The sequence below is a fragment of the Tachyglossus aculeatus genome, chromosome 14 (genome assembly GCF_015852505.1).
Source record: "Tachyglossus aculeatus isolate mTacAcu1 chromosome 14, mTacAcu1.pri, whole genome shotgun sequence".
Lineage (NCBI taxonomy): Eukaryota > Metazoa > Chordata > Mammalia > Monotremata > Tachyglossidae > Tachyglossus > Tachyglossus aculeatus.
Genome location: NC_052079.1, coordinates 52,812,895 through 52,838,873, shown reverse-complemented (window position 1 = coordinate 52,838,873; position 25,979 = coordinate 52,812,895). Strand labels below are relative to the sequence as shown.

Below are 25,979 nucleotides of genomic sequence, written 5' to 3'. Positions count from 1 at the left end.
TTCATAGTGGAGGGGGCGTGCGGGAGGCGCGCATGCGCAAGAGCGCGTGAGGGAGTCCGGTCCGGTCGGCGGGGTTAGTACAGTGCTGTGCATACAGGAAGCGCTCAATAAATACGATTGAATGAATGAATGAATGAATGAATGAATAGCGGCGCGCCCGTCCCCTCCGAGGCGAAGGGCGTGTCCCCCAAGGCGGGGGTCCCTGTGACGTCACCGCTCTAGCCGCGCGCGTCCCCTCCTCTCCGGCACGTGCCCGCCGGGCGCATGCGCAGGAGTGGAGCGCCCTCTGTCACCTCACAGTGAGGGGGGGCGCCTGCGGGTGGTGCGCATGCGCGAGCGCGCGTGAGGGAGTCCGGTCCGGTTCGGTCCGGTCGGCGGCGGCGGGGGGCGGCCGGACGAGGGCCCGCCGCCGCCACCATGGAGCCCTCCGGCCTCTTCCCGGTGAAGCTCTACGTCTACGACCTGTCCAAGGGCCTGGCCCGGAGGCTTAGCCCCATCATGCTGGGTAATCAATCAATCAATCAATCAATCAATCGTATTTATTGAGCGCTTACTGTGTGCAGAGCACTGTGCTAAGCGCTTGGGAAGTCCAAGTTGGCAACATAGACAGTCCCTACCCAACAATGGGCTCACAGTCTAAAAATGAATGGATGAATGAATGAATATGTTGCCAACTTGGACTTCCCCAAGCGCTTAGTGCAGTGCTCTGCACACAGGAAGCGCTCAATAAATACGATTGAATGGATGAATGAGTGAGTGAATGAATGAATGTTGCCAACTTGGACTTCCCCAAGCGCTCAGTGCAGTGCTCTGCACACAGGAAGCGCTCAATAAATACGATTGAATGAATGGCTATGTTGCCAGCTTGGACTTCCCAAGCGCTTAGTACAGTGCTCTGCACACAGCGCTCAATAAATACGATTGAATCAATCGTATTTATTGAGCGCTGACTGTGTGCAGAGCACTGTGCTAAGCGCTTGGGAAGTCCAAGTTGGCAACATGTAGAGGCAGTCCCTACCCAACAATGGGCTCACAGTCTAAAAATGAATGATTGAATGAATGAATATGTTGCCAACTTGGACTTCCCCAAGCGCTTAGTACAGTGCTCTGCACACAGTCAGCGCTCAATAAATACGATTGAATGAATGAATATGTTGCCAATTTGGACTTCCCCAAGCGCTCAGTGCAGTGCTCTGCACACAGTAAGCGCTCAATAAATACGATCGAATGAATGAATGTGTTGCCAGCTTGGACTGCCCAAGCGCTTAGTACAGTGCTCTGCACACAGCGCTCAATAAATACGATTGAATGAATGGATATGTTGCCAACTTGGACTTCCCAAGCGCTTGGTACAGTGCTCTGCACACAGCGCTCAATAAATACGATTGAATGAATGAATGAATATGTTGCTAACTTGGACTTCCCAAGCGCTTGATACAGTGCTCTGCGCACAGCGCTCAATAAATACGATTGAATGGATGAATGAATGAATATGTTGCCAACTTGGACTTCCCAAGCGCTTGGTACAGTGCTCTGCACACAGTCAGCGCTCAATAAATACGATTGAATGAATGAATATGTTGCCAACTTGGACTTCCCAAGCGCTTGGTACAGTGCTCTGCACACAGCGCTCAATGAATACGATTGAATGGATGAATGAATGAATATGTTGCCAACTTGGACTTCCCAAGCGCTTAGTACAGTGCTCTGCACACAGTCAGTGCTCAATAAATACGATTGAATGAATGAATATGTTGCCCACTTGGACTTCCCAAGTGCTTGGTACAGTGCTCTGCACACAGTCAGCGCTCAGTAAATACGATTGAATGAATGAATATGTTGCCAAGTTGGACTTCCCAAGCGCTCAGTACAGTGCTCTGCACACAGCGCTCAGTAAATACGATTGAATGACTATGTTGCCAACTTGGACTTCCCAAGCGCTTAGTACAGTGCTCTGCACACAGCGCTTAATAAATATGATTGAATGAATGGATATGTTGCCAGCTTGGACTTCCCAAGCGCTTAGTACAGTGCTCTGCACACAGTCAGCGCTCAATAAATACGATTGAATGAATGAATGAATATGTTGCCAACTTGGACTTCCCAAGCGCATAGTACAGTGCTCTGCACACAGTCAGCATTCAAGAAATATGATTGAATGAATGAAATCCTCATCCTCATCAGAATGATGGCATCTGTTCAGCGCTGACTAGGTGCCAAGCACTGTTCTAAGCACTGGGCGGGGATACAAGGTGATCAGGTTGTCCCCCATGGGGCTCACAGGCTTCATCCCCATTTTGCAGATGAGGGAACTGAGGCTCAGAGAATAATAATAATAATTTTGGTATTTGTTAAGCGCTGACTATGTGCCAAGCACCGTTCTAAGCGCTGGGGGTTGGGGGAATACAAGGTAATCAGATTCTAGCACGTGGGGCTCACAGTTTTCATCCCCATTTGACAGATGAGGGAACTGAGTCTTAGAGAATAATAACAATAATTTGGCATTTGTTAAGCACTTACTATGTGCCAAGCACTGTTCTAAGCTCGGGGGGTTGGGGGGGGGGAATACAAGGTCATCAGGTTGTCCCCCATGAGGCTCACAGTCTTCATCCCCATTTGATAGGTGAGGTCACTGAGGCTCAGTGAAGTGACTTGCCCAAAGTCACGCTCTGACAAGGGACAGAGCCAGGATTAGAACCCATGACCTCTGACTCCCAAGCCCGGGCTCCTTCCACTGAGCCACGCATTAAAAATAAAATTTAATTTAAAAAAAGGCGGCGGGGAGTTACCAAACCGGGGTATAGATGGGGGTCTGGAGGCCGAGGCATAGAAGGAATAGTTGTACATATTTGTACATTATTATTATTATGGTATTTGTGTCTATTTAATAATAATAATGATGGTATTGGTTAAGCGCTATGTGCTAAGCAGTGTTCTAAGCACCTATTTAATAATAATAATGATGGTATGGTTAAGCGCTGACTATGTGCTAAGCAGTGTTCTAAGCACTGGGGGAGATCCAAGGTGATCAGGTTGTCCCACGGGGGGCTCTCAGTCTTCATCCCCATTTTACAGATGAGGGAACTGAGGCCCAGAGAAGTGACTTGCCCAAGGTCACACAGCAAACATATTTATTAATAATAATAATAATGACGGTGGTTGTTAAGCACTTACTATGGGTCAAGTGCCGGGGGAGATTGAGAAGTGGCGTGGCTTTGTGGCAAGAGTCAGAGGTTGTGAGTTCGAATCCCGGCTCTGCCACTTGTCTGCTGGTTTCAAGGTGGGCGGAGAACCCAAGAAATGAGAGAAGTTAAGGCCTCTGGAGCCGGTGGCCGGGGGGCATTTGTTCCCAGGGATTGGGCAGAGGTGCCCACACCACCCTCAGGGCCCTGTTGCCCACAGAGTGGGGAAGGTAGCCCGTGGTGGGCAGGGATTGTCTCTCTTTATTGCTGTATTGTGCTCGCCAAGCGCTTAGTACAGTGGTCTGCACTCAGTAAGCGCTCAATAATAATAATAATAATAATGGCATTTATTAAGCGCTTACTGTGTGCGAAGCAGTGTTCTAAGCTCTGGGGGGTTATAAGGTGGAAAAAATACGATTGAGTGAATGAAGGGAAGAGATCCCCCAAGATCCCTCGACTGTATCACCTCCAAAGGTGGGAAATTCCACTTTTACCAACCAGGGTGCTAAGAATGTTTTTATTTTAAGGCAGGCCTACAGACTTAGGGGAGAAAGAGCCACCCACCCTTCATCATCATCATCATCAATCATCAATCATATTTATTGAGCGCTTACTATGTGCAGAGCACTGTACTAAGCGCTTGGGAAGTACAAATTGGCAACATATAGAGACAGTCCCTACCCAACAGTGGGCTCACAGTCTAAAAGGGGGAGACAGAGAACAAAACCAAACATACTAACAAAATAAAATAAATAGGATAGATATGTACAAATCTATCCTGTTCAGATACCGGGACACTCTCTGCAGTCCAAAAATTCGCACACTTCACTATTTATAGACCTCTACTTATGCTAGATTCGGTTAAAATGAAGACAACAGCCAGGATGAGGTTTTTTTTCCATTTGATTCTTCTTCTATCTAGTAAAAAAAAATGGACTGGTGTGTAGTCAACAAATGTTTACCCGACCACGTAGATGGAGTTTCTGGTCTGCACCTTCGTGAGAGCAACATTTGAGTCGAGGGGAAAAATCTTTCCAAATATTCATCCGATTTCATTCATCTCCGGCGAGTGTCCGGTTTTAAATAGTTTCGAGGGAAGATAGCTAGTGAAATGCTAGGGGATAGAGGTCAAAAGGTCAAACCCTGCTTCAGTACAGCAGGTATCCTCCAAAAGCCTTCAGATGTTTAAATTACCGTGAGTTTAGATAGAAAGTGGAAATGGAGGGAGGGACAGTCCTAAAGCGAAAGTTTCCAAGTCACCATTGGAGGGAAGTGCCAGTCACTCTGACTTTAGTCCTTGTGACCGGATTTCCTGGATGGAGGCCACTTGATCTGTTTGCTCCCAGTGAGAAAGCAAACTTCTAGGCTTCCTTTTCCCTCAGGTTATGACCTGGAAACGGAAAAGGCAGTAAGAAGGGAAGTCAAAACTAAAACGTATCAGCCCCTTCCTAGTTAGACGGAATTCGCCAAAGAAAGGGCAGGGTGCCTGTCATTTTCAAGTGGTCCTGACATACAGTGATTTTTTTTTTTCCTGTCAGCATATCATCATCATCAATCGTATTTATTGAGCGCTTACTATGTGCAGAGCACTGTACTAAGCGCTTGGGAAGTACAAATCGGCAACATACAGAGACAGTCCCTACCCAACAGTGGGCTCACAGTCTAAAAGGGGGTGACAGAGAACAAAACCAAACATACTAACAAAATAAAATAAATAGAATAGATATGTACAAGTAATCAATCAATCAATCGTATTTATTGAGCGCTTACTATGTGCAGAGCACTGTACTAAGCGCTTGGGAAGTACAAGTTGGCAACCTATAAGACAGTCCCTACCCAACAGTGGGCTCACAGTCTGATAGGGGGAGACAGAGAACAAAACCAAACATACTAACAAAATAAAATAAATAGAATAGATATGTACATACATCGACGAGCCCCCTTCCCTCCAGGGCGCATGCGCGCTGCTAAATAGAGTAATAAATACGTACAAACATATATACATATATACAGGTGCTGTGGGGAAGGGAAGGAGGTAAGATGGGGGGATGGAGAGGGGGACGAGGGGCAGAGAGTCACGTGCTCCAAAAAACCGTCGCCCCAACGCATCACCCACTCTAATCCTAGGGATGTTTTGGTTGCTATCCAGTGATCTGGTGATCAAACCAAACCTCTACTCTTTTAAGCCCTCTCCGTCCCATTCAAGTTCCTTTCTTTGAGCATGACCTGATTCTCCTCTTAAGAGCGGTGGTATTTCTCCATGGGTTAGCCGGAAAGCATTGCTCAAGACTCAACTATGATCATCATCATCATCATCATCAATCGTATTTATTGAGCGCTTACTATGTGCAGAGCACTGTACTATGATGCTGTTGAGGCCCGTCGACTTGTTTTGTGCTGTCGTCCGTCTCCCCCTTCTAGACTGTGAGCCCGTTGTTGGGTAGGGACCGTCTCTATCTGTTGCCAAATTGTACTTTCCAAGTGCACACAGTAAGCGCTCAATAAATACCATTGAATGAATGAACTAAGGCTCCCAAGTTTCATAGAGTCAAAGAGTTACAGAGTCAAAGTTGGACTAAAACATTTAAAGCCCCTCCTACCCACCTCTCCCCACAGCAGAATATGTTGTGTAATCAATCAATCAATCGTATTTATTGAGCACTTACTATGTGCAGAGCACTGTACTAAGCGCTTGGGAAGAACAAGTTGGCAACATATAGAGACGGTCCCTACCCAACTGTGGGCTCACAGTCTAAAACGTGGTTCCTCACAGATTTAAGTCACTTGGGGGATCAAATCCTTTGAGGTGGTTCTGTGAGTGGGTCACTTCTTGGCTGTCACGTGGTCCCGTGTTGTTCTTTTTCTCTGGCTAACTGTTTTTTGGAGTTCTGTCTATTCTTACTGTTTAAGATGTAAGCTCTTTGGGGGCAGGGACCGTTTCATCTTTTATCGTGTGCGTCCCAAATGCCTAGAAAAGTGCACTTTCACGCAGATGCTGAGGATATGAGTAGGCACCCCCGAAGGAAGCAGCGTGGCGTAGTGGAAGGACTTGGGTTCCAATCCCGGCTCTGCCCCGTAATTGCCTGCTGTGTGCAAATCACTTCTCTGTGCCTCCGTTCCCTCATCTGTAAAATGAGAATTAAGACCGTGAGCCCTATGAAGGACGGGGACTGTGCCCATCTGGATTATCTCATCTACCCCAGGGCTCAGAACAGTGCCTGGCTTATAGTAAGTGCTTAACAAAAACCACTGTTATGATTATTATCACTATAATTATGTGCTTAACAAATACCACATATAATTACCTAGAACTGAACACAGGGAGCGGTGAATAGAACAAGGTCAGTACCAATCCATTTATTAGGGTAAAGTAGGGCTGAGCTTGCGTCCACGTGCTTGGAAATCTGAAGGTCCTAGTTACATCTAAATGGATTCCAAACTGAAAAATGGCTTACTTCACTTTCCAACGCACAGTAATCTAAGCGCTCCTTCATTGCTGACAGCAGGTAATTTCTAGTCCTCTTGGAACTTATCCCAAATTCGGAGCACACCAGAAGTGAAACCCAACCAGTCTGGATAAACCAAAGATGTGAATAAGTGGGGCTGGGCAAGGACGCTTATCGTGGATTTCTCCGGCAGTGTGACTTTGCGGCTCTGCAAACGGTCTCTCTGCTCCGGTTCACATTCCCTGCTCCTGCGCTCTCCCATCTCATGCTCCTTTTGTGCTACCGCATCACCCTGCAAGCACCTCGCGAAGCCATCGTCCTCTGTTTTGCTCTCTGAGCTTGAAGGATATGGATCTGGGAAATTGGCCTGGCCTCTTTTCCTGATCCATAGCCATCTATAGGGGCAACTTCTTGGGTCACGTGGCTCTTCGTGCCGAGTACATACATACATATTTATTACTCTATTTATTTATTTATTTATTTTACTTGTACATTTCTATCCTATTTATTTTATTTTGTTGGTATGTTTGGTTTTGTTCTCTGTCTCCCCCTTTTAGACTGTGAGCCCACTGTTGGGTAGGGACTGTCTCTATGTGTTGCCAATTTGTACTTCCCAAGCGCTTAGTACAGTGCTCTGCACATAGTAAGCGCTCAATAAATACGATTGATTGATTGAGTACAAGCACTTAGTACAGTGCTCTGCACACAGTAAGCGCTCAATAAATAGGATTGATGAGTAATAACGAAAGCCAAAGTGTTGGGGCATCTATCCGGTGAGATCGGTACGCGGGCAAATACTGTCCTTAGGTCTGCTTAACTCAGCCTCCCTTCTGTTCCTTCCACCCTGAGCTCCTGACCTTGAGGTGAGATAGAGCATGGCCTAGTCGGGAAGGGCAATGGGAGTCAGGAGACCCAGTTTCTAACCCCAGCTCAGCCACTTGCATGCCGTGTGACCTTGGGCAAGTCATCTAATTCCTCTATGCCTCCATTTCCTCATCTGTAAAAGGGGGGTGAACTATCTGTTCTCCCTCCCGTTTAGACTGTGAGCCGCAGATGGGACCGTGACTGTGTCTGAGGTGATTGTGCTTACCCCGGCTCGTGGTACACAGTAAGCATCTTAACAGATATCACAGCTATTAGTCCTTCCTGGGGTTAGGCTGGGAAAGAGTCGATTGCGGTTAAATGATTTTGGCTTACCACTGCCAGGGCGGTGGGCACGGTGCCCACGATTATTATTATCGTGACGCCTTCTGTTAAAGAGGGCAGAGGGAGCAGTCAAGGAGGGGATGACTGGCCTAGATAAGGTCATTCGGCCCATTGGACTAAGACCCTTCTCACTTTTCCCCGTCCGGGATCTGTGTCGATCCCATGGAAATTAACTCCGTTTTGAACCTAAACAGCCTTGCCTTGCCTGTGGAGTGGCCCACGGCAATGACAGTCATCTCTTCCTGTTACAGACCCTACGCCACTAAAGGGGAGAATCAAGGAGGGAAGCTCGGGATTTACTTGATTTATGCCAGGGAGCTGGTGGTACATCTCTTTCCTCCCCCGTCTGGGACAATGCGCCGCCTGCAGAGGCCCCATTGCCGTCATCTGATTATTATTCAGTACGAGGCATTTATCGGGCACCGACTGCTCAATAAATGATCTTTATCATTTGCTATCGCATCCGGGAGATCTGGACTTAGAGGTTAACCCAGCACTGCATTCACAAGAGCTCTCAAAAAATATTGTTCGGGTCAAGGAAGGCTAGACCATTATGGTCCTGCTGTCTCCTGGAACTACTTGTTTTTATTGGTAAATAAAAACACAGCGCCTGTGTATATGTGCACCCCCACGGGCTTCTAGACCCCGTCTTCCTCCTTCGGGCCTCAAGTCTTGGAGAAGCAGTGTGGCTTAGTGGAAAGAGCATAGGCTTGGGAGCCAGAGGACCTGGGCTCTCATCCCAACTCCACCTACTTGTCCGCTGTGTGATCTTGAACAAGTTACTTCACTTCACTGGGCCTCAGTTACCTCATCCGTAAAATGAGGATTAAAGCCGTGAGCCCCATGTGGGACACGGACCGTGTCCATCCTTATTATCTTGTCTCTACCCCAGCGTTTAGTACAGAGCGTGGGACATAGCGTCTAAGAAATACCACAAAAAAGAAAAAACGAGTAAATCAACTGCGCCGGCCAGCTTGGAGAGAGGCAGCCATCTAATCCTCCCGCTGTCTACCTTCTGGAGAGACCCTAGCGGGAAAGTAATCAGGTTGGATTGAATATTAAAATTACCTTGGGCCTGTTTCAGGTCTAAAAAAGGCCCTGTGCCCTAGTTCAATTCCAAACCCCCGACCAAAAAACAATCCATTTCATTTCTGCAGCTTTGCAAAGGAGTCTCTACGGATCATTCCTCCTCTTCTCGCCTCCCTCCCTCAAAATGGATTTTGGTCATATAGAAGTGTTTCTGTCTCCCCCTTCACCTTCCCTCTGTGAATCTTAAACCCCGCGCTAATAATACCTTGGATCAGTGTGACATTCTTTCTCCCACCCACCAGAGCATTTTCACGAACCATCTGTCACATTTTACCTTTACAAAATCCCCCGGAAATAGTGGTGGGGAGGAGCAGTGTTATTATTCGGCTTTTACAGATGAGGAAACTGAAGCCCAGAGATGTTAAGTGACTTGCCCGGAGTCACAAAGGTGGCTAGCTGCAGGCCCGGGCTAGCACCCAGGGCACTTGATCCCCAGTCCGGTGCTCTTTCCACTAGACCACATTGCTTCTCTGGCTCATTTCCAAAGGACAGGCGATTCGGAGTTCGAAGGGTGTTGTTTCCGGAGACTTTAGCCGTACAGATATTAATGATTATTAACGAGGGGTAAGAACATACCGGCCTGTTTAAGGCAGGCCTCATTTCTATTAAACAGGGTTAGGGTCCAGATGACTTGGGCCACTAATGGAGATTGGAAAGAACAACCAAGGGTTCTTCCCTGTAAACCAACGAGAGAGTATAACTTTGGGGGAAACTGGGGCATGACAGTTAATGATATCCCGTGACACAGGAAGATTGGGAGAGCATCTCTGCAAAATACTGACCTTCCTTTTCCTTGAGACTTGTTATACATTCGAAGTGGCAAAGTTACTCCCGTTGTTAGTGAGCATTTTGTTTTGCTGTTTTCTTTTACTTCTTCTTTATCTGGAATTTCTTTTAGTGTCTCCCCTGGCTAGATAGTAGACTCCTTGAGGGCAAGGATCAAGTCTACTTACTCTCTTGTAATAATAATAATGGAATTTGTTAAGCACTTACTATGTGCAAAGCACTGTTCTAAGCGCTTGTACTATCCTGAGCGCTTACTACACAGTCCTCCAAACACAGTAAGTGCTCAGTAAGTACTACTGACTAATCAAGTAGTCTTGACTGACTAGTCAAGTCGTAGACTTGAAGTGCTCAGAGGGTGGGAATCGTAACTAGTTGACTTCCTTCATTCAGTACCTGTCATCATCATCATCATCAATCATATCTGAGCGCTTACTATGTGCAAAGCACTGTACTAAGCGCTTGGGAAGTACAAATTGGCAACATATAGAGACAGTCCCTACCCAACAGTGGGCTCACAGTCTAAAAGAGGTCAGAGGTCAGTGCCCAGAGGGGTGATGCTTAAGGGCTTTTTCTTGGTGATGCTGGGGTCCTGGAGTGAGCGGTAAACAGCCATTTTGTTCTCAGTTTGCTTTTTCTATGGAACTTTAAGTCCAGGGATGACTTAAATACGATTGACGATGACTTACCCACCAGCCAAGGTGAGGGCAGTGACACGGCCCAGGGCGGAAGTTTGCCCATCAAGTTCACCACCAGTGGCTCAGCAGGTTGTTAGAGTGGTGGGATGATGGATTCCTCCAAGGAAAGTCTGGGGCCCAAATGAGTACAGAGACTCGGGCTTCGGCTTTTTAGACTTCACGGTTCAGCTCAGACGGGGCCGGATATCAGCTGCCCCTTGTGTCATTTTTAAGGTTCTTGCCTGTTTGCTCGCCCAGCATCTTAGCGGTTGGCCCACCCTTGCATCCGTAGGGTACGAGGGAGAAAGGTGGGTTGAAAAGGCCCTCAATAAATGCTAGTGATGGGTGAATCCCCCTCTCCATCCCCCCCATCTTACCTCCTTCCCTTCCCCACAGCACCTGTATATATGTATATATGTTTGTACATATTTTTTTTACTCTATTTATTTATTTATTTTATTTGTACATATCTATTCTATTTTATTTTGTTAGTATGTTTGGTTTTGTTCTCTGTCTCCCCCTTTTAGACTGTGAGCCCACTGTTGGGTAGGGACTGTCTCTCTATGTTGCCAACTTGGACTTCCCAAGCACTTAGTACAGTGCTCTGCACATAGTAAGTGCTCAATAAATACGATTGATGATGATGATGATGATGATGAATTGACTGACTAGGAGACTGAGGACATGGAAGACTCTCGAGGGTAGTAAATAAGAGGTGACCTGTATAGATAGCATCCAGTTTCTGCCTAGAGTTCTTCCTCTTTGTTCTGGACATTTCCACTTACTGAGCACTCTACTACTAAGCGGTTGGGAGAGTACTACAATATAACGGGCCCATTCCCCGCCCACGGGGAGCTTACAGGTCATGATCTTATTGGAAAATGAGTCCCAAATGTACCTGGGGTGAAAACAAGTCCAGTAGCCCTTGCTGGCGTTGGCCAGACACGTGATGATAGGCAACGAATGGGTGCGATGGGACCGTCCTCGGTGGCCCTGCTTTGAATCTGTCAGTGAATTTATTCTCTCTTCTCTCCCCAGGGAAACAACTGGAAGGCATCTGGTAAGTTTTCCCGGACTGGCTGGCTTGATTAGTCGGGATGGTATGTGGCTGCTCAGGGACGTCCCGGAACGCAGTTGGTCAGCCAAGCTCCGGCCCCCTCTTTGTTCCTGTTGAAGGCTCCAAGCTGAGGGAGCCAGTCCTGAATTCAAGGGAGGGCCTGGGCAGAGAGGGATTTTGTTGGCTTCCCTCTCGACTCTGGCAAAGCACCTCCAGCCTGAGCTGGACCCACTGTGGGGTAGGGACTGTCTCTATATGTTGCCAATTTGTACTTCCCAAGCGCTTAGTACAGTGCTCTGCACATAGTAAGCGCTCAATAAATACGATTGGTGATGGAGCCGCCCAGTCATTACAGCCTCGACACCGTCCCTTCCACGCCAGCCCCCATCCCCTCGTCGCCCTCCTGCCAGGGGACACCGAGGGCAAGCATCGCGCCTGAGGTCACCACCGAAGTGTAGGTGAGCTTGTTGGACCAGCGTGCCCTGCCCTAAATAAAATGGCCATGATTATTTTATCAGCAGCTGGAGCCAAGACATCACGTGGGCCAACCCCATGGGCCAGCTGCACATATGCAGGTTTTTAGACTGTGAGCCCACTGTTGGGTAGGGACTGTCTCTACATGTTGCCAATTTGTACTTCCCAAGCGCTTAGTACAGTGCTCTGCACACAGTAAGCGCTCAATAAATACGATTGATGATATGTGTACAATCCAGTGTCCATTCCTCCAAGAAGGGCCTGCATCAGCAGCCCCTGAGGAAGGTGACAAGCCCCCAGAACGCTCCTTTGCGGGCAGAGTCGGAGCCTGGAGAATCCCTTCTTGGTCCCAGAGGGAAAGCCCGAGTCCCGGCTTCCTCCTGTGGTACCGGCCCTCCCCGATGTGGAGAGGAGAGGGTTAGACTCGTCCTTCTGGCTACGTCTGGTCCGGTCTGACCCACCGGGAGAGATGTGGGTGGCGGAGAGCAGTGGAGGGTGGGAAGGGGAAGGGGTTGGTCACAAGCGCCCAACCCCAGCCGCTCACTGGCCCGATCCCGACTGGTCCTGAAGCATTAAGGAGCTTCACGAGAAGCAGCGTGGCTCAGTGGAAAGAGCCCGGGCTTTGGAGTCAGAGGTCGTGGGTTCAAATCCCAGCTCCGCCAATTGTCAATCAATCGTATTGAGCGTAAGCGCTCAATAAATACGATTGATTGATTGATTGTGCAGAGCACTGTACTAAGCGCTTGGGAAGTCCAAGTTGGCAACATCTAGAGACGGTCCCTACCCAACAGTGGGCTCACAGCCTAAAAGGGGGAGACAGAGAACAAAACCAAACGTACTAACAAAATAAAATAAATAGAATAGATATGTACAAGTAAAATAAATAGAGTAATAAATCTGTACAAACATATATACATATATTCAGGTGCTGTGGGGAAGGGAAGGAGGTAAAATGGGGGGGATGGAGAGGGGGACGAGGGGGAGAGTCAGCTGGGTGACTTTGGGCAAGTCACTTCACTTCTCTGGGCCTCAGTTCCCTCATCTGTAAAATGGGGATTAAGACTGTGAGCCCCCCGTGGGACAACCTGCTTGTAACCTCCCCAGCGCTTAGAACAGTGCTTTGCACATAGTAAGCGCTTAATAAATGCCGTCATTATTATTATTATTATTATCATCATCATTAAGGCCACCACCCAAAAACTCCCGACTCTGCTTTCTGTGGGGCAGCCGAAAGCCATCTATGCTCACTTTTATCCCTTCCTTCCTCCTCTGCCCGCTCCTCTTTGAAAATATTAATAGAATCCATAAAGGTTTGAATAAATCCGTGGATGAGAAATCAAGGGCGGGTTATTAGGGGAAAATTGGAGATGAAGAGGGAAACGGTCGGGCTATTGGAAGGAGTAAGTCGATCCCTGGATGGTCTCGATCCATAACTGGTTATACAAGAAAATAATAATAATAATTTGTTAAGTGCTTACTATGTGCAGAGCACTGTTGTAAGCACTGGGAGGGATACAGGGTGATCAAGTTGTCCCACGCGGGGCTCACAGTTGTAATCCCCATTTTACAGATGAGGTAACTGAGGCTCAGAGAAGTCAGTAAGTTAATAAGAAGTTAAGAAAAATAATGTATTCTCCCAAGCGCTTAGTATGGAGCTTTGCACACAGTAAGCGCTCAGTAAATATAATTGAATGAATGAAAAACCGCCCCTTTAAAATCCCCACGTAAAGATGCAGCTTAATCCTGAGACATGCGGGGCCCATCAACATCTGGGTCTTCCATGTCTCCCTTTAGAGGCAGGACCCTGAGCTGAATGAAGCATTGGTCTGATTCGGATTGGAGAAGCAGCATGGGTCAGTGGAAAGAGCCCGGGCTTTGGAGTCAGAGGTCATGGGTTCAAATCCCGGCTCTGCCAGTTGTCAGCTGGGTGACTTTGGGCGAGCCATTTCACTTCTCTGTGCCTCAGTTACCTCATCTGGAAAATGGGGATTAAGACTGTGAGCCCCACGAGGGACAACCTGATCATCAATCATCATCAATCGTATTTATTGAGTGCAGAGCACTGTACTAAGCGCTTGGGAAGTACAAATTGGCAACATATAGAGACAGTCCCTCCCCAACATTGGGCTCACGGTCTAAAAGGGATCACCTTGTAACCTCCCCAGCGCTTAGAACAGTGCTTTGCACATAGTAAGCGCTTAATAAATGCCATCCTTATTATTATTCGGCAGTAATATAGGTCATAATCTAATGTCCTTCCTCTCCCCCTTCGCTTTTACCCTCGCCTCACTTTTGGGCCAGACCAGGCCTGGCAGCTGCTGGGTTGAGCTGGACCGCTTTATTTCTAGAGAGGGGGAGGGAGCTGCCTATGGAATGGCCACCCCCCCCCCACCTCTGGAAAAGCCCCACCGGGGGCCTGACATCCCGACCGTCTGGTCGGTCAGCTCTAAGGTGTTCCCGGTAAAGGTGAAGGCTTCCATGGGAAGAAGCTCAGCCAGCCTCCTTTCCACTCCTGCTGCTGGGGAGCAGTGGTCCCAACAACACGGCCCCCCTCTTTCACTCCCTGAGTAGCTCGGACTTGGGCCCTCCCCAGTGGTGAGCTATGGAGGGCTTGAAAATCCACGCGTCTCCCTTGTCTTTGCTCCAGTCTGGCCAGGCGCGGGGGCCGCCCTCGCCGTTTAAAACCTTAAATTAATTGGGGCATCTTATTCAGTGGCGGTGGGTTTCACCGATTCCTGGGGCGGTGGGTAACGAGGGCAGACCGTTAGTTAGGGATGTCATTTGGCTCTGTCGACGTGGTTTGCGGTTGGTTGACTTCCTCTTCCTCCATCCACGGCAGGCACACCTCCATAGTCGTTCACAAGGATGAGTTCTTCTTCGGAAGCAGCGGCATCTCCAGCTGCCCCCCCGTAAGTGCCTCTTTCCAGCCATCTTTGACCCCCCTCATGAGGTTCCTAAACCTTCATCCGTCCTGTCCGCCCCTCCCTCGCCGCTCCCATCGGAGAAGTTGTCTCCCTTCCTTGACAGCCAGCTCCGGCAGGAAAGCTTCTTGGCCCTAGGCATGCGGGGTGCAGGAGCAGGACACTGTCGGTGGGGCCGTTCGGATAGCTTATCAATCAATCAATCAATCGTATTTATTGAGCGCTTACTGTGTGCAGAGCACTGGACTAAGCGCTTGGGAAGAACAAGTTGGCAACATATAGAGACAGTCCCTACCCAACAGTGAGCGTGGGCTAGTTGATGAGCCCCTCTGCATTCATAGTGCTAGAGGAATCCCCTCCCTCATCACCATCAGTCAGTTCAACCTTGTCGCTAAAGATCAAGAAATCAGTCAGCCTTTAGGGCTTCTGCGGGGTGAGGCTTCCTACCCCCTCGCTTCCAGATTTCCCTAAGTGAGGGAAAGTTGTGGCAACCAAGCCTGATCCCCCCGTTGGGCCCCGCAACCCCCTCCCTTTCCAACCAGAATGTAGGGATCACTCTTGATCATCTGTGATTCCTGTTTCATTTTCCCTCGTCCCCTGGGTCCACTGAAATTTGGGGTGTTGTGGGGTCGGGGGAAATGGAGCTTCAGCTAAAGGAGCCCCGTTTTCTGTCATCTGGTAGCCCTGGTGCAGGTTTCCTCAACTGTAAAATGGAGGTTAAATACCCATTCTCCCTCTCCCTTAGACTGCAAAGGACTGAGACAGTGTCTGATGTCGTTGTATCTATCCCAGCGCTTAGCACAATGCTTGGCCCGTAGAGAGCAATGAACAGATATCACTCACTCTGTATGTATTTCTGTGTGTGTGTGTGTGTGAGTGCTTTCACATATTTCCTATTACCGCTCACGTGAATATAGTGAGCTTGCAATATAATGAGCATCTTTCAGACTAGTTGATAATGAGGTTTCATCTGTACCGTCTCTAACTCCCGATTTTACTCTCTCGCTTGTCTAGTACAAGGCTCTGCACATGGGCGTTCAGTAAATACCAGTAGTTGATGTTCTGTAATAATATTTTGGGTCACATTTTCCATTTTTTTCAATTTCACCTGGCCCACCGCCTGATTACTAGGGGGCTTGGGCTGACGGGCACGACTGCATTTCAACCCTTCGTCCTAGGTCATCAGGGTCTGTCATCTCTAGGCTGGGAGCCCTTGACGAGAGGCCGGACACTTCACTAGTGTAGAGGAGTCCAAAGATGGCACCTCTCACCCCCCCAAAGGAAGAGTTAACTCCCCATGCCCGAGTAGTGAATGGGCAGAAATGGACAATCAAATGTAAGCCACTTCAGCTGCCCTCTTGTCCTTCCTTTCTTTTTTTCTTGTTCCTCACATTTTCCATCAGGCCTGATGTTCTGAGGCCGTTCCCCTTTTCCAAACTGCACTTGATAGAAATTTCAGTCCCAATCTGGGTAACTCCAGGCCTTATCCCATGGATTTCCCCACCCCCCCGAGCCACGGAGGAGGAAGCATAGCTAGAGGATCGAGCTGGGAGATAGGGAGCTGTCAGCTCCTCGTGGGCTGCATTCATGTCTACCAACTCCGTTGAATTGTACGTTCCCAAGCGCTTAGTACCGTCCTCTGCGCACAGTAAGTGCGCGATAAACGTCACTGATGGATTAGGGCGCTAGTCCCGATAATCCCAGCTGGGGCTCGTGGTTCTGAGCCTCTGTTTACCCGGCTGAAAAATGGAACGCTGCAGACACGGAGTGCGTGAACCGAGCCGTGGGTGCCGTCCCACCGGTGGAGGACTCTAGCCACTCCGAGGGACTCCGTTAGCGGCCGACCGCCTCACTCGCTTTGCCTCTCCCAGGGCGGGACGCTGCTCGGCCCCCCAGACTCTGTGGTCGACGTGGGAAGCACCGAAGTCACGGAGGAAATCTTCCTGGAATATCTGTCTTCCTTGGGGGAGTCGCTGTTCCGGTGAGTTGTCGGGGAAAGGAGGCGGGGGCTTGGGAGGAGGCGGTCCTCCGTCCTGAGCCCACCGGCATCCGCGACTTAAAAATCGCCTACGAGGAGCAAACCTGGTACCAGAGCGGAAAACGTTCCCAGATCCTGCTCACTTCCTGAAGGTGCTAGTGTGGCTTGGCACATAATCTGTCACCCGGAAGAGAATTGGTTGTGCTCCCAGAAATCCCGTCCTGGCTGTGAGATCGCACCCCGGTGTGGCCACGCTTGTCTGCGGGACCTGTCCACGGGATCAGCTGATTCTCAACTCTCTGGGCCAGGGGGGAACTGGGAGAGCGCTGATAATTCAGGATTTCCATTTTAGTCCATATCTTCCAACTCTCTTCCCACAAAAGCCTCTTACTAAGTCCGTACCCGAATCGCAAATCTGAGTTTCCCTCCTTTTCCTGAAAGTGAGGAAATCTTAGAGGTTCCTGGGTGGTCCCCAAACTGGATTAATGAGAACTTCAGTAAAATCCAGAGTGGCCTGAACGGAACTTTCACTGCTGTCTGTCGGCGGGGATGAAATACTTCGTCGAGGAATTCAGGAGCTTGGTTTCTAGAGCTGTCTAGAGATTCAGAGGTAAAACTTTGCAGGTCCCCTGGCACTTTTAGTGGCTAGTCAGCAGGGTTGTCCTTTGTGCTGAAGGAGCCGCAGACAGTGAAATTGACCTGTGGGTGACGGGAGATTGGAAAAAGCCGATCCAGAAGCCACCGTCCCGGCTGCAACGTGCCCACACAATGGCTGCGCCTTGTGCTGTTGTGTTTGTGGTTTGCAGCGCCTGGCACTGTTTCCGCTTTCGCCTCCTTGCCTCACGATCCTTTTGTGATCGCGGTACATCCCGCTGGTCTGTCCTGACCAAACTGACTCCTCGTTTTCGGCAAACGTTAGCTGAGGCCTGTTTGACTCCTGCCTTCCTCACTGCAGGCAGTTGGGCCTGGTGAGGTACTAACCACAGAGATATATCTCCCCAAACATTTCCCCATACGCCTGTACGGGGAGCTGCCGTTTTTCATCTTGCCCTCTCCTAAAAGTGGCCACAGTCCTCCCCTTGGGTGCAAGGGTTTTAATCAGCAAAATCCCGAGGTATTAGTGGAGGGCGAAAGAGAAAGACAGAAACAGATTCCATTTTCTGACATCAAAAGACCCCTCAGCTGCGTCACAACTGGTGGGCCTTGCGCTAACTTGAGACGCAGCGTGGTGTAGTGGACCACGGACCCGGGAATCAGAAGGTCATGGGTTCTAATCCCAGCTCTGTCACTCGTCTGCCGTGGGACCCGGGGCAAGTCGCTTCACTTCTCTGTGCCTCAGTTACCTCGTCTCTACAGTGGAAATCGGGACTGTGCGCCGCACATGGGACAGGGACTGTGTCCAACCCTTTTGCTTGTATCCAGCCCAGCGCTTAGTACAGTGCCTGGCACATGGTAACCACTTAACAGATACCATTAGTAGTAGTAGTAGTAGTAGAGAAGAAGTGTGGCTCATCATCATCATCATCAATCGTATTTATTGAGCGCTTACTGTGTGCAGAGCACTGTACTAAGCGCTTGGGAAGTCCAAGTTGGCAACATATAGAGATAGTCCCTACCCAAAAGTTGGCTCACAGTCTAAAAGTCTAAGAGCCCGGGCTTTGGAGTCAGGGGTCATGGGTTCGAATCCCGGCTCTGCCAGTTGTCAGATGGGTGACTTTGGGCAAGTCACTTCACTTCTCTGGGCCTCAGTTCCCCCATCTGTAAAATGGGGATTAAAACTGTGAGCCCCCTGTGGGACAACCTGATCACCTTGTAACCTCCCCAGCGCTTAGAACAGTGCTTTGCACATAGTAAGCGCTTAACAAATGTCATTATTATTATGATGATGATTAGTAGTAGTAGTATCTTCTGTTCCAATCTACAGGGGTGAGGCCTATAATCTCTTTGAACACAACTGTAACACCTTCAGCAATGAAGTGGCGCAGTTCCTGACTGGGAGGAAGATCCCCTCCTACATAACAGACCTTCCTTCTGAAGTCCTTTCCACGTGAGTCCCCCCCCCCTTCCCGCCCCTCTCCAGCCCATCAGCGGTGGCGGCCCCGCTGATCCCCCGGCCCCCTCTCCCCCCGCGCCTCAGACAGAGACCACCCAGCGGGCAGGCCCAAAACCCCGACCGGGCAGAGCACCGGGCGGAGATCACGGATGCCATCGGATGAGACGTCCGGGGAGGCGAGGGTTGAGGGGGCTTGTGCGGTCAGTCTGGGGAAAGGAAGCAGGGGGGGAGGTGGGGGATGCGGGATGTGTGGGCTGGCACACGTGTCCCTAGACCCATCTCTGCGAGACTGTGAGCCCGTCGTTGCCTAGGGACCGTTGCCAACTTGGACTTCCCAAGTCCAGTGCTCTGCACACAGTAAGCGCTCAATAAATACGATTGAGCGAAGGAATCTGGGAGGGACGGCCCTGGGCCTTGCCTCCTGAGCGGAGGGAGGGCGTCGTGTGGCCGAGAGCCGCTCTCTGATCCTGCTCCCACCCCACCAGGCCCTTCGGACAGGCCCTGCGGCCCTTGCTGGACTCCATCCAGATCCAGCCCTCCGGCGGAACCACCTTTGGCAGACACAACGGCCAGAGCTAACAGGACCGGAAGGGAGTGCCCCACCTCGCCAGGGCTTTTCCTTTTTAAACGAAACAAACCCTGCCAGATTTCTATTTTCTAATTTTACATCAGAGCTAACCACCGGGGACGGGGCTTTCGAAATTGCCCAGGGAGAGGGCTCGTTAGGTGGCTAGTGGGACAATTCTGCTGCTGCTGCTGCTGCTACAAGGACAACTGAAAAAAAAAAAAAGCCATCCGTTCTAATAGTATTCTACTAATTTATTAAGGCTGTCTTGTCTGTGTGTTCACCCCTGACGTGAATGTTCCCCACATTCACCCCGCAACCCTCCACTCTGGAGGGGGAAGAGGGGCTGGCGCAGAAGGGGGGATGCCCAGCGGGAGAAGCGCAGATTTCAAGGGGGAGGAGAGGGAGAACCCCAGACCAGCGCTCCTTTAGCGGGAATCTCCCACGTGTTGGCCCCCCGCCCTTCCCTCTCCCCAGGTGAATTTTGTAATGCCCCACAGCGTGGGAGCAAAGCCTACTTGGTATTAAACAAACTCTCTATCACGGTGACAGTGTATTGATTGGGGGCCTAGGCACAGGGGGACTGTATTCCCCCTCTCCCCCATCCTGAGGAAGTCTGCCCTTAGCCACGCTCGGTCCCAAACCGTTTCTGCCTCCCCCGCAACCCCCTCGTCCGTGGAGGGAGAGATCCAGGAAAAGGGCCGGCTGTTAAAGCGGCTTCAGGGCAGGGAAAGCCAGCGGCAGGCCAACGGGAACGCCAGGAAGCTGGCCTTTCCCCTGCTTGGATCCTCCGGATTCGAGAAACCTGACCGTCCCGGCCCCGTGACGGGCTCCCTAGGTCGGTGACCCCGACAGAACACAGGTTGGGGGGGAGCGGGGGTCTAAGGGGAAATAGCATTCCCCAGGACTTGTAAGTCCCTCATGAAGAATAAGGATAAAAAATAGTCCCCACTGAGCCTGAGTTTGTATGTGAGTGTGTGAAAGGCACTCGGGATTCTAGTCCGAAACCCTCGCTGGGAGGCAGAAAGAGAAGCTGAGGGATTTTTAGACTGTGAGCCCACTGTTGGGTAGGGGGACTGTCTCTATATGTTGCCAACTTGGACTTCCCAAGCACTTAGTACAGTGCTCTGCACACAGCGCTCAGTAAATACTGATGGATGGATGGCTCTTGTGATCTTTAGGCAGAGTTAGGAACAACGATCATCTTTCCCCTCTTCAGAGGCTTCCAGATTTCCTTTGCTCTTAATATGTTAATATGTTTGATTTTGTTCTCCGTCTCCCCCTTTTAGACGGTGAGCCAGCCCACTGTTGGGTAGGGACTGTCTCTATATGTTGCCAACTTGTACTTCCCAAGCGCTTAGTACAGTGCTCTGCACACAGTAAGCGCTCAGTAAATACGATTGATGGATGGATGGATGGCTCTTGTGATCTTTAGGCAGAGTTAGGAACAACGATCATTTTTCCCCTCTTCAGAGGCTTCCAGATTTCCTTTGCTCTTACTATGTGAATATGTTTGGTTTTGTTCTCCGTCTCCCCCTTTTAGATGGTGAGCCAGCCCACTGTTGGGTAGGGACTGTCTCTATATGTTGCCAACTTGGACTTCCCAAGCGCTTAGTACAGTGCTCTGCACACAGTAAGCGCTCAATAAATACTGATGGATGGATGGATGGATTGCTCTTGTGATCTTTAGGCAGAGTTAGAACAACGATCATCTTTCCCCTCTTCAGAGGCTTCCAGATTTCCTTTGCTCTTAATATGTTAATATGTTTGGTTTTGTTCTCCGTCTCCCCCTTTTAGACGGTGAGCCAGCCCACTGTTGGGTAGGGACTGTCTCTATATGTTGCCAACTTGTACTTCCCAAGCGCTTAGTACAGTGCTCTGCACACAGTAAGCGCTCAGTAAATACGATTGATGGATGGATGGATGGATGGATTGCTCTTGTGATCTTTAGGCAGAGTTAGGAACAACGATCATTTTTCCCCTCTTCAGAGGCTTCCAGATTTCCTTTGCTCTTAATATGTTAATATGTTTGGTTTTGTTCCCCGTCTCCCCCTTTTAGACTGTGAGCCAGCCCACTGTTGGGTAGGGACTGTCTCTAGATGTTGCCAACTTGTACTTCCCAAGCGCTTAGTACAGTGCTCTGCACACAGTAAGCGCTCAATAAATATGATCAATGGATGGATTGCTCTTGTGATCTTTAGGCAGAGTTAGGAATGACGATCATCTTTCCCCTCTTCAGAGGCTTCCAGATTTCCTTTCCTTTGCTCCACTGGAGTCTCTGGAGGGGTCGTTCCCACCTAATAGGAATGTGAAAATTGAACCTAGCAGCTCTAGAATAATAGGAAATTCCCTCCATAGCCCCTGCCGTTCCTGACAAGGCTAGACATGAGGAGCCCTGCTCCCGCCGCCCTCTCAGAATTGGAATATGTAGCTCCTGACTGAGGGGGTTTGAGAGGTAACAACAGACGCGTTCCCTGCCCACACGGAGCTGACAGTCTAGAGGGAACTCCAGCGTCATCAATGAGGAGAGGAGGTTGGAAATCATTATAGAATGAGCCTGTTGTTGCGTAGGGACTGTATATGTTGCCGATTTGTACTCCCCAAGCGCTTAGTACAGTGCTGTGCACACAGTAAGCGCTCAGTCAGTACGATTGAATGAATACAGCCTGCCTGCCCCGGGGGTCCGCATCAAGGGTCCCTACGGCAACTGTGGTCAGGAGATCACAGAAACGGTTTGGGATTCTAGTCGAGGAGAGTGGCTTAATTCTTCCTGAGACCCAGGAATCCCACCCGCGTGCCAAAATCCCGGGCAAGGGTCATCCTAGCAAGCCGGGAACAGACTGTATCTTCTGCTCATGGGCCAAAAGAACCGTGAGAGCAACGGCTTTCAGGGTCAGCATAGCAGCAACTTCCCCGAGCCCCGCGCATCCCACACGGCTGGCCGCCCAAGACAGCCCCCTGGACTGCGTCCAGCCCGATCTGCTTGTCTCTACCCCCCCAGCGCTTAGTACAGTGTCTGGAACATAGTAAGCGCTTAACAAATACCACAGTCATCACGGTTTGTCACAGCGAGGTGGGGAAAAGTCTCGTAGCCCTCTCCAACGGCCCTACCTTCGCAGAGTCCTGTAGGTCTGTGTGGGTCAGGGGGTGCGGCATCTCCTTGGATGGCTGGCAAGGACGCGTTCTGCTCCTTTCCCCGTCATAGTGGGACCAGGCCTCCCCCGATCCTGACTCTCCAACCCCCTGGTCGCCCAGGGGCGGCCCCAAGGAGCTAAATTATGGCACAACCGTGCGGTAGGAGCTCCTAGGCCTACAACCGTGACCTCCGGGAGCAGCACGCAGCCGGCCCGGAGCGAGTTGTGAAACGGGGAATGGAGCGGCGGTGGTCTCTCCCTAGAAACAAGCTCTTCCCTGCCGGCAAAGGGCCTCCCCGGCACGTCTGCCCCGGCTCTGGCAGCCGCGTCCGACGACAGATTTGCGTCAGCCCCGAGCTCCCGTGGGTGTGCCCGGCGTTCCGGCGAGTGTACAGGACCAGGGTGAGAAACTGATGGAAACGTAGAGCACGGAGGAAGCCCCTCCAAAGAGCGATGGGTGGGGAAAAGCAGTGGGGGAGAGGAATGGAGGGGCTGGGAATCCCTCCCCCTGCCCCCACACGCTGAATTAAGATTGTTTCTGTGAAGGAGCTCTAAGAAAGCACACTGTATGCCGGCTTATTTGGTGTTTTTTCTATTGCAATAAACTCAGTTCCACCCAGTGCGTGTATTGTGTCGCTTTAAGGGGCGCGATGCTGTCACCTAATGAAGAGTATGAACTGTGAGTATGAACTTCTAGAGTTCATATGAAGAACTCATATAAATGAACGTCTAGACTGTGAGCCCACTGTTGGGTAGAGACTGTCTCTATATATTGCCAACTTGTACTTCCCAAGCGCTTAGTCCAGTGCTCTGCACACAAGTGCTCAATAAATATGATTGATTGATTGATTGATTGATATGACGAACTCATATAAGAGTATGAACTTCTAGACTGTGAGCCCACTGTTGGGTAGGGACTGTCTCTATATGTTGCCAACGTGTACTTCCCAAGCGCTTAGTCCAGTGCTCTGCACACAGTAAGCGCTCAAATACGATTGATATGAAGAACTCATATAAGAGTATGAACTTCTAGACTGTGAGCCCACTGTTGGGTAGGGACTGTCTCTATACGTTGCCAACTTGTACTTCCCAAGCGCTTAGTACAGTGCTCTGCACACAGTAAGCGCTCAATAAATACGATTGATTGATTGATTGATATGAAGAACTCATATAAGAGTATGAACATCTAGACTGTGAGCCCACTGTTGGGTAGGGACTGTCTCTATATGTTGCCAACTTGTACTTCCCAAGCACTTAGTATAGTGCTCTGCACACAGTAAGCGCTCAAATACAATTGATTTATTGATTGATATGAAGAACTCATATAAGAGTATGAACTTCTAGACTGTGAGCCCACTTGGGTAGGGACTGCCAATATATGCTGCCAACTTGTACTTCCCAAGCGCATAGTACAGTGCTCTGCACACAGTAAGCGCTCAATAAGTACGATTGATTGATTGATCCGGTTGTTAGGGGGTCTCAGCTCTGAGATGGGAGTGGCCGATTAAACAGTGTTTCAGTTTGGCTACCTCTCCTTGAGTTTCCCAACAGACCAGCCTTGGGGGTCGGGGGATGGCCGCTGGTGGCTCATTCATTCAGTCAGTCGTATTCATTCATTCATTCAATCGTATTTATTGAGCGCTTACTGTGTGCAGAGCACTGTACTAAGCACTTGGGAAGTACAAGTTGGCCACCTATAGAGACGCTCCCTCCCCAACAGAGGGCTCATAGTCTAGAAGGGGGAGACAGACAACAAAGCAATACATATTAACAAAATAAAATAAATAGAATAGTAATGAAAATGGCCATGGATTTTTAACCCACCCAAAAACCCAACTGCTCCAAAGATGGCATTCGCCGTTCAGAATCGGCAAGCGTCCTCAATGGGCTCTCATCCATTTCACTGCTGACCCCTTTTTCTCAAGTCCGTCCTCTGGCCCGGAATTCCCTCCCCCTCCATAAGCCAGACCATGATTCTCCCCACCTTCGCAGCCCTCCCTAAAAATCACATCTCTAAGAGGTCTTCCCCAATTTTTAAACCCTATTTTCCTGGTCCCCTCTCCCTTCTGCATCGTCTATGCACTTGGATCAGCGACCTTGGAGCATCTGATATTCGTCCCATCCTCAGCACTTACGTACAAAGCCATACCGTGCTGGGCACATAGTAAGCGCTTAAATACCATAATAATAATAATAAATTATACATTATAAATTATTTACACTGATCATCATCAATCGTATTTATTGAGCGCTTACTATGTGCAGAGCACTGTCTGTCCCCTAATGTCTGTCTCCCTGCCCCACCCTTGACTGTAAGCTTATTAAGCACAGGGAGCATGTCTTACCAACTCTGTCGAATTGTACTTTCCAAGGGTTTAGTACAGTGCTCTGTGCACAGGAGACACTCAATAAATACCACTGATGAATGGGCTTCCCCGCTCTCCAAGAGCCTACATAGCAGAGGAGGCAAGCCGACCTGCATTGACCCTCCCTCCTTGTGTCCAGCGCTTCTCACAGTGCTTTGCACATAGTAAGCGCTTAACAAATGCCATTATTATTATTCGCTTAACAAATGCCATTATTATTGTTATTATTATTGTTATTATTATTATTGCCGCACTCAGGAGGCCTCGTGAGGGCACGGTGGGGGTGCGGGGAGCGGGTGCGGGCGCTGCAGCACTGCTCCGATGGATGACAGAAATTCAATCAATCAATCAATCGTATGTATTTTTGTCCATATTTATTACTCTATTTATTTAACTTGTACCTATCTATTCTATGTATTTTATTTTGTTAGTATGTTTGGTTTTGTTGTCTGTCTCCCCCTTTTAGACTGTGAGCCCGCTGTTGGGTAGGGACTGTCTCCAGATGTTGCCGACTTGGACTTCCCAAGCGCTCAGTACAGTGCTCTGCACACAGTAAGTGCTCAATAAATACGATTGATTGATTGATTGATTGATTGAGTTGAGCTCCCTGCTTCTCTCAGGCGGGTCCCGTTCCCGGGCCACTCGACCCAGGCAATTCCCGGAGCGGGTGGCTGGCAGGGAAAGGCCGGAGCCGGGGATTGGTGCCTCACAGAGGGGCCCTGGCCATGAAGGGGCTTGGGCTGAACACCTGAGAAGCCATTCCCTCCCCTCTTCCTGGTCCAAGCCTTACAGATTTATTACTCTATTGATTTTCATTCATTCAATCGTATTTATTGAGCGCTTACTGTGTGCAGAGCACTGGACTAAGCACTTGGGAAGTCCAAGTTGGCAACATATAGAGACAGTCCCTACCCAACAGCGGGCTCACAGTCTAGAAGGGGGAGACAGATGACAAAACAGAACATATTAACAAAATAAAATAAACAGAATAAATATGTTCAGTCACACGGCTGACAGCTGTCGGAGCTGGGATTAGAACCCATGACCT

At 49.6% G+C, this 25,979-nt stretch overlaps 1 protein-coding gene across 1 annotated transcript; it reads left to right on the top strand.

Moving 5' to 3' along the window:
• The first annotated feature begins 340 nt into the window (after positions 1-340).
• Positions 341-19,976, top strand: DESI1 (desumoylating isopeptidase 1). The gene is made up of 6 exons (XM_038756253.1): positions 341-505; positions 11,422-11,443; positions 14,754-14,823; positions 16,707-16,816; positions 18,738-18,860; positions 19,352-19,976. The coding sequence occupies exons 1-6, from the start codon at positions 418-420 to the stop codon at positions 19,443-19,445; spliced, it is 507 nt and encodes a 168-aa protein (XP_038612181.1). The 5' UTR covers positions 341-417; the 3' UTR covers positions 19,446-19,976.
• The last annotated feature ends 6,003 nt before the right edge of the window (positions 19,977-25,979 follow it).

What these genes read in the sequence shown, in the direction of transcription:
- DESI1 (XM_038756253.1), top strand. Translation starts at nt 418, where the DNA reads ATGGAGCCCTCCGGCCTCTTCCCGGTGAAGCTCTACGTCTACGACCTG. An exon ending in AAACAACTGGAAGGCATCTG is followed by an intron (nt 11,444 to 14,753) that starts GTAAGTTTTCCC and finishes CATCCACGGCAG; the next exon opens with GCACACCTCCATAGTCGTTC. An exon ending in TTGGGGGAGTCGCTGTTCCG is followed by an intron (nt 16,817 to 18,737) that starts GTGAGTTGTCGG and finishes TCCAATCTACAG; the next exon opens with GGGTGAGGCCTATAATCTCT.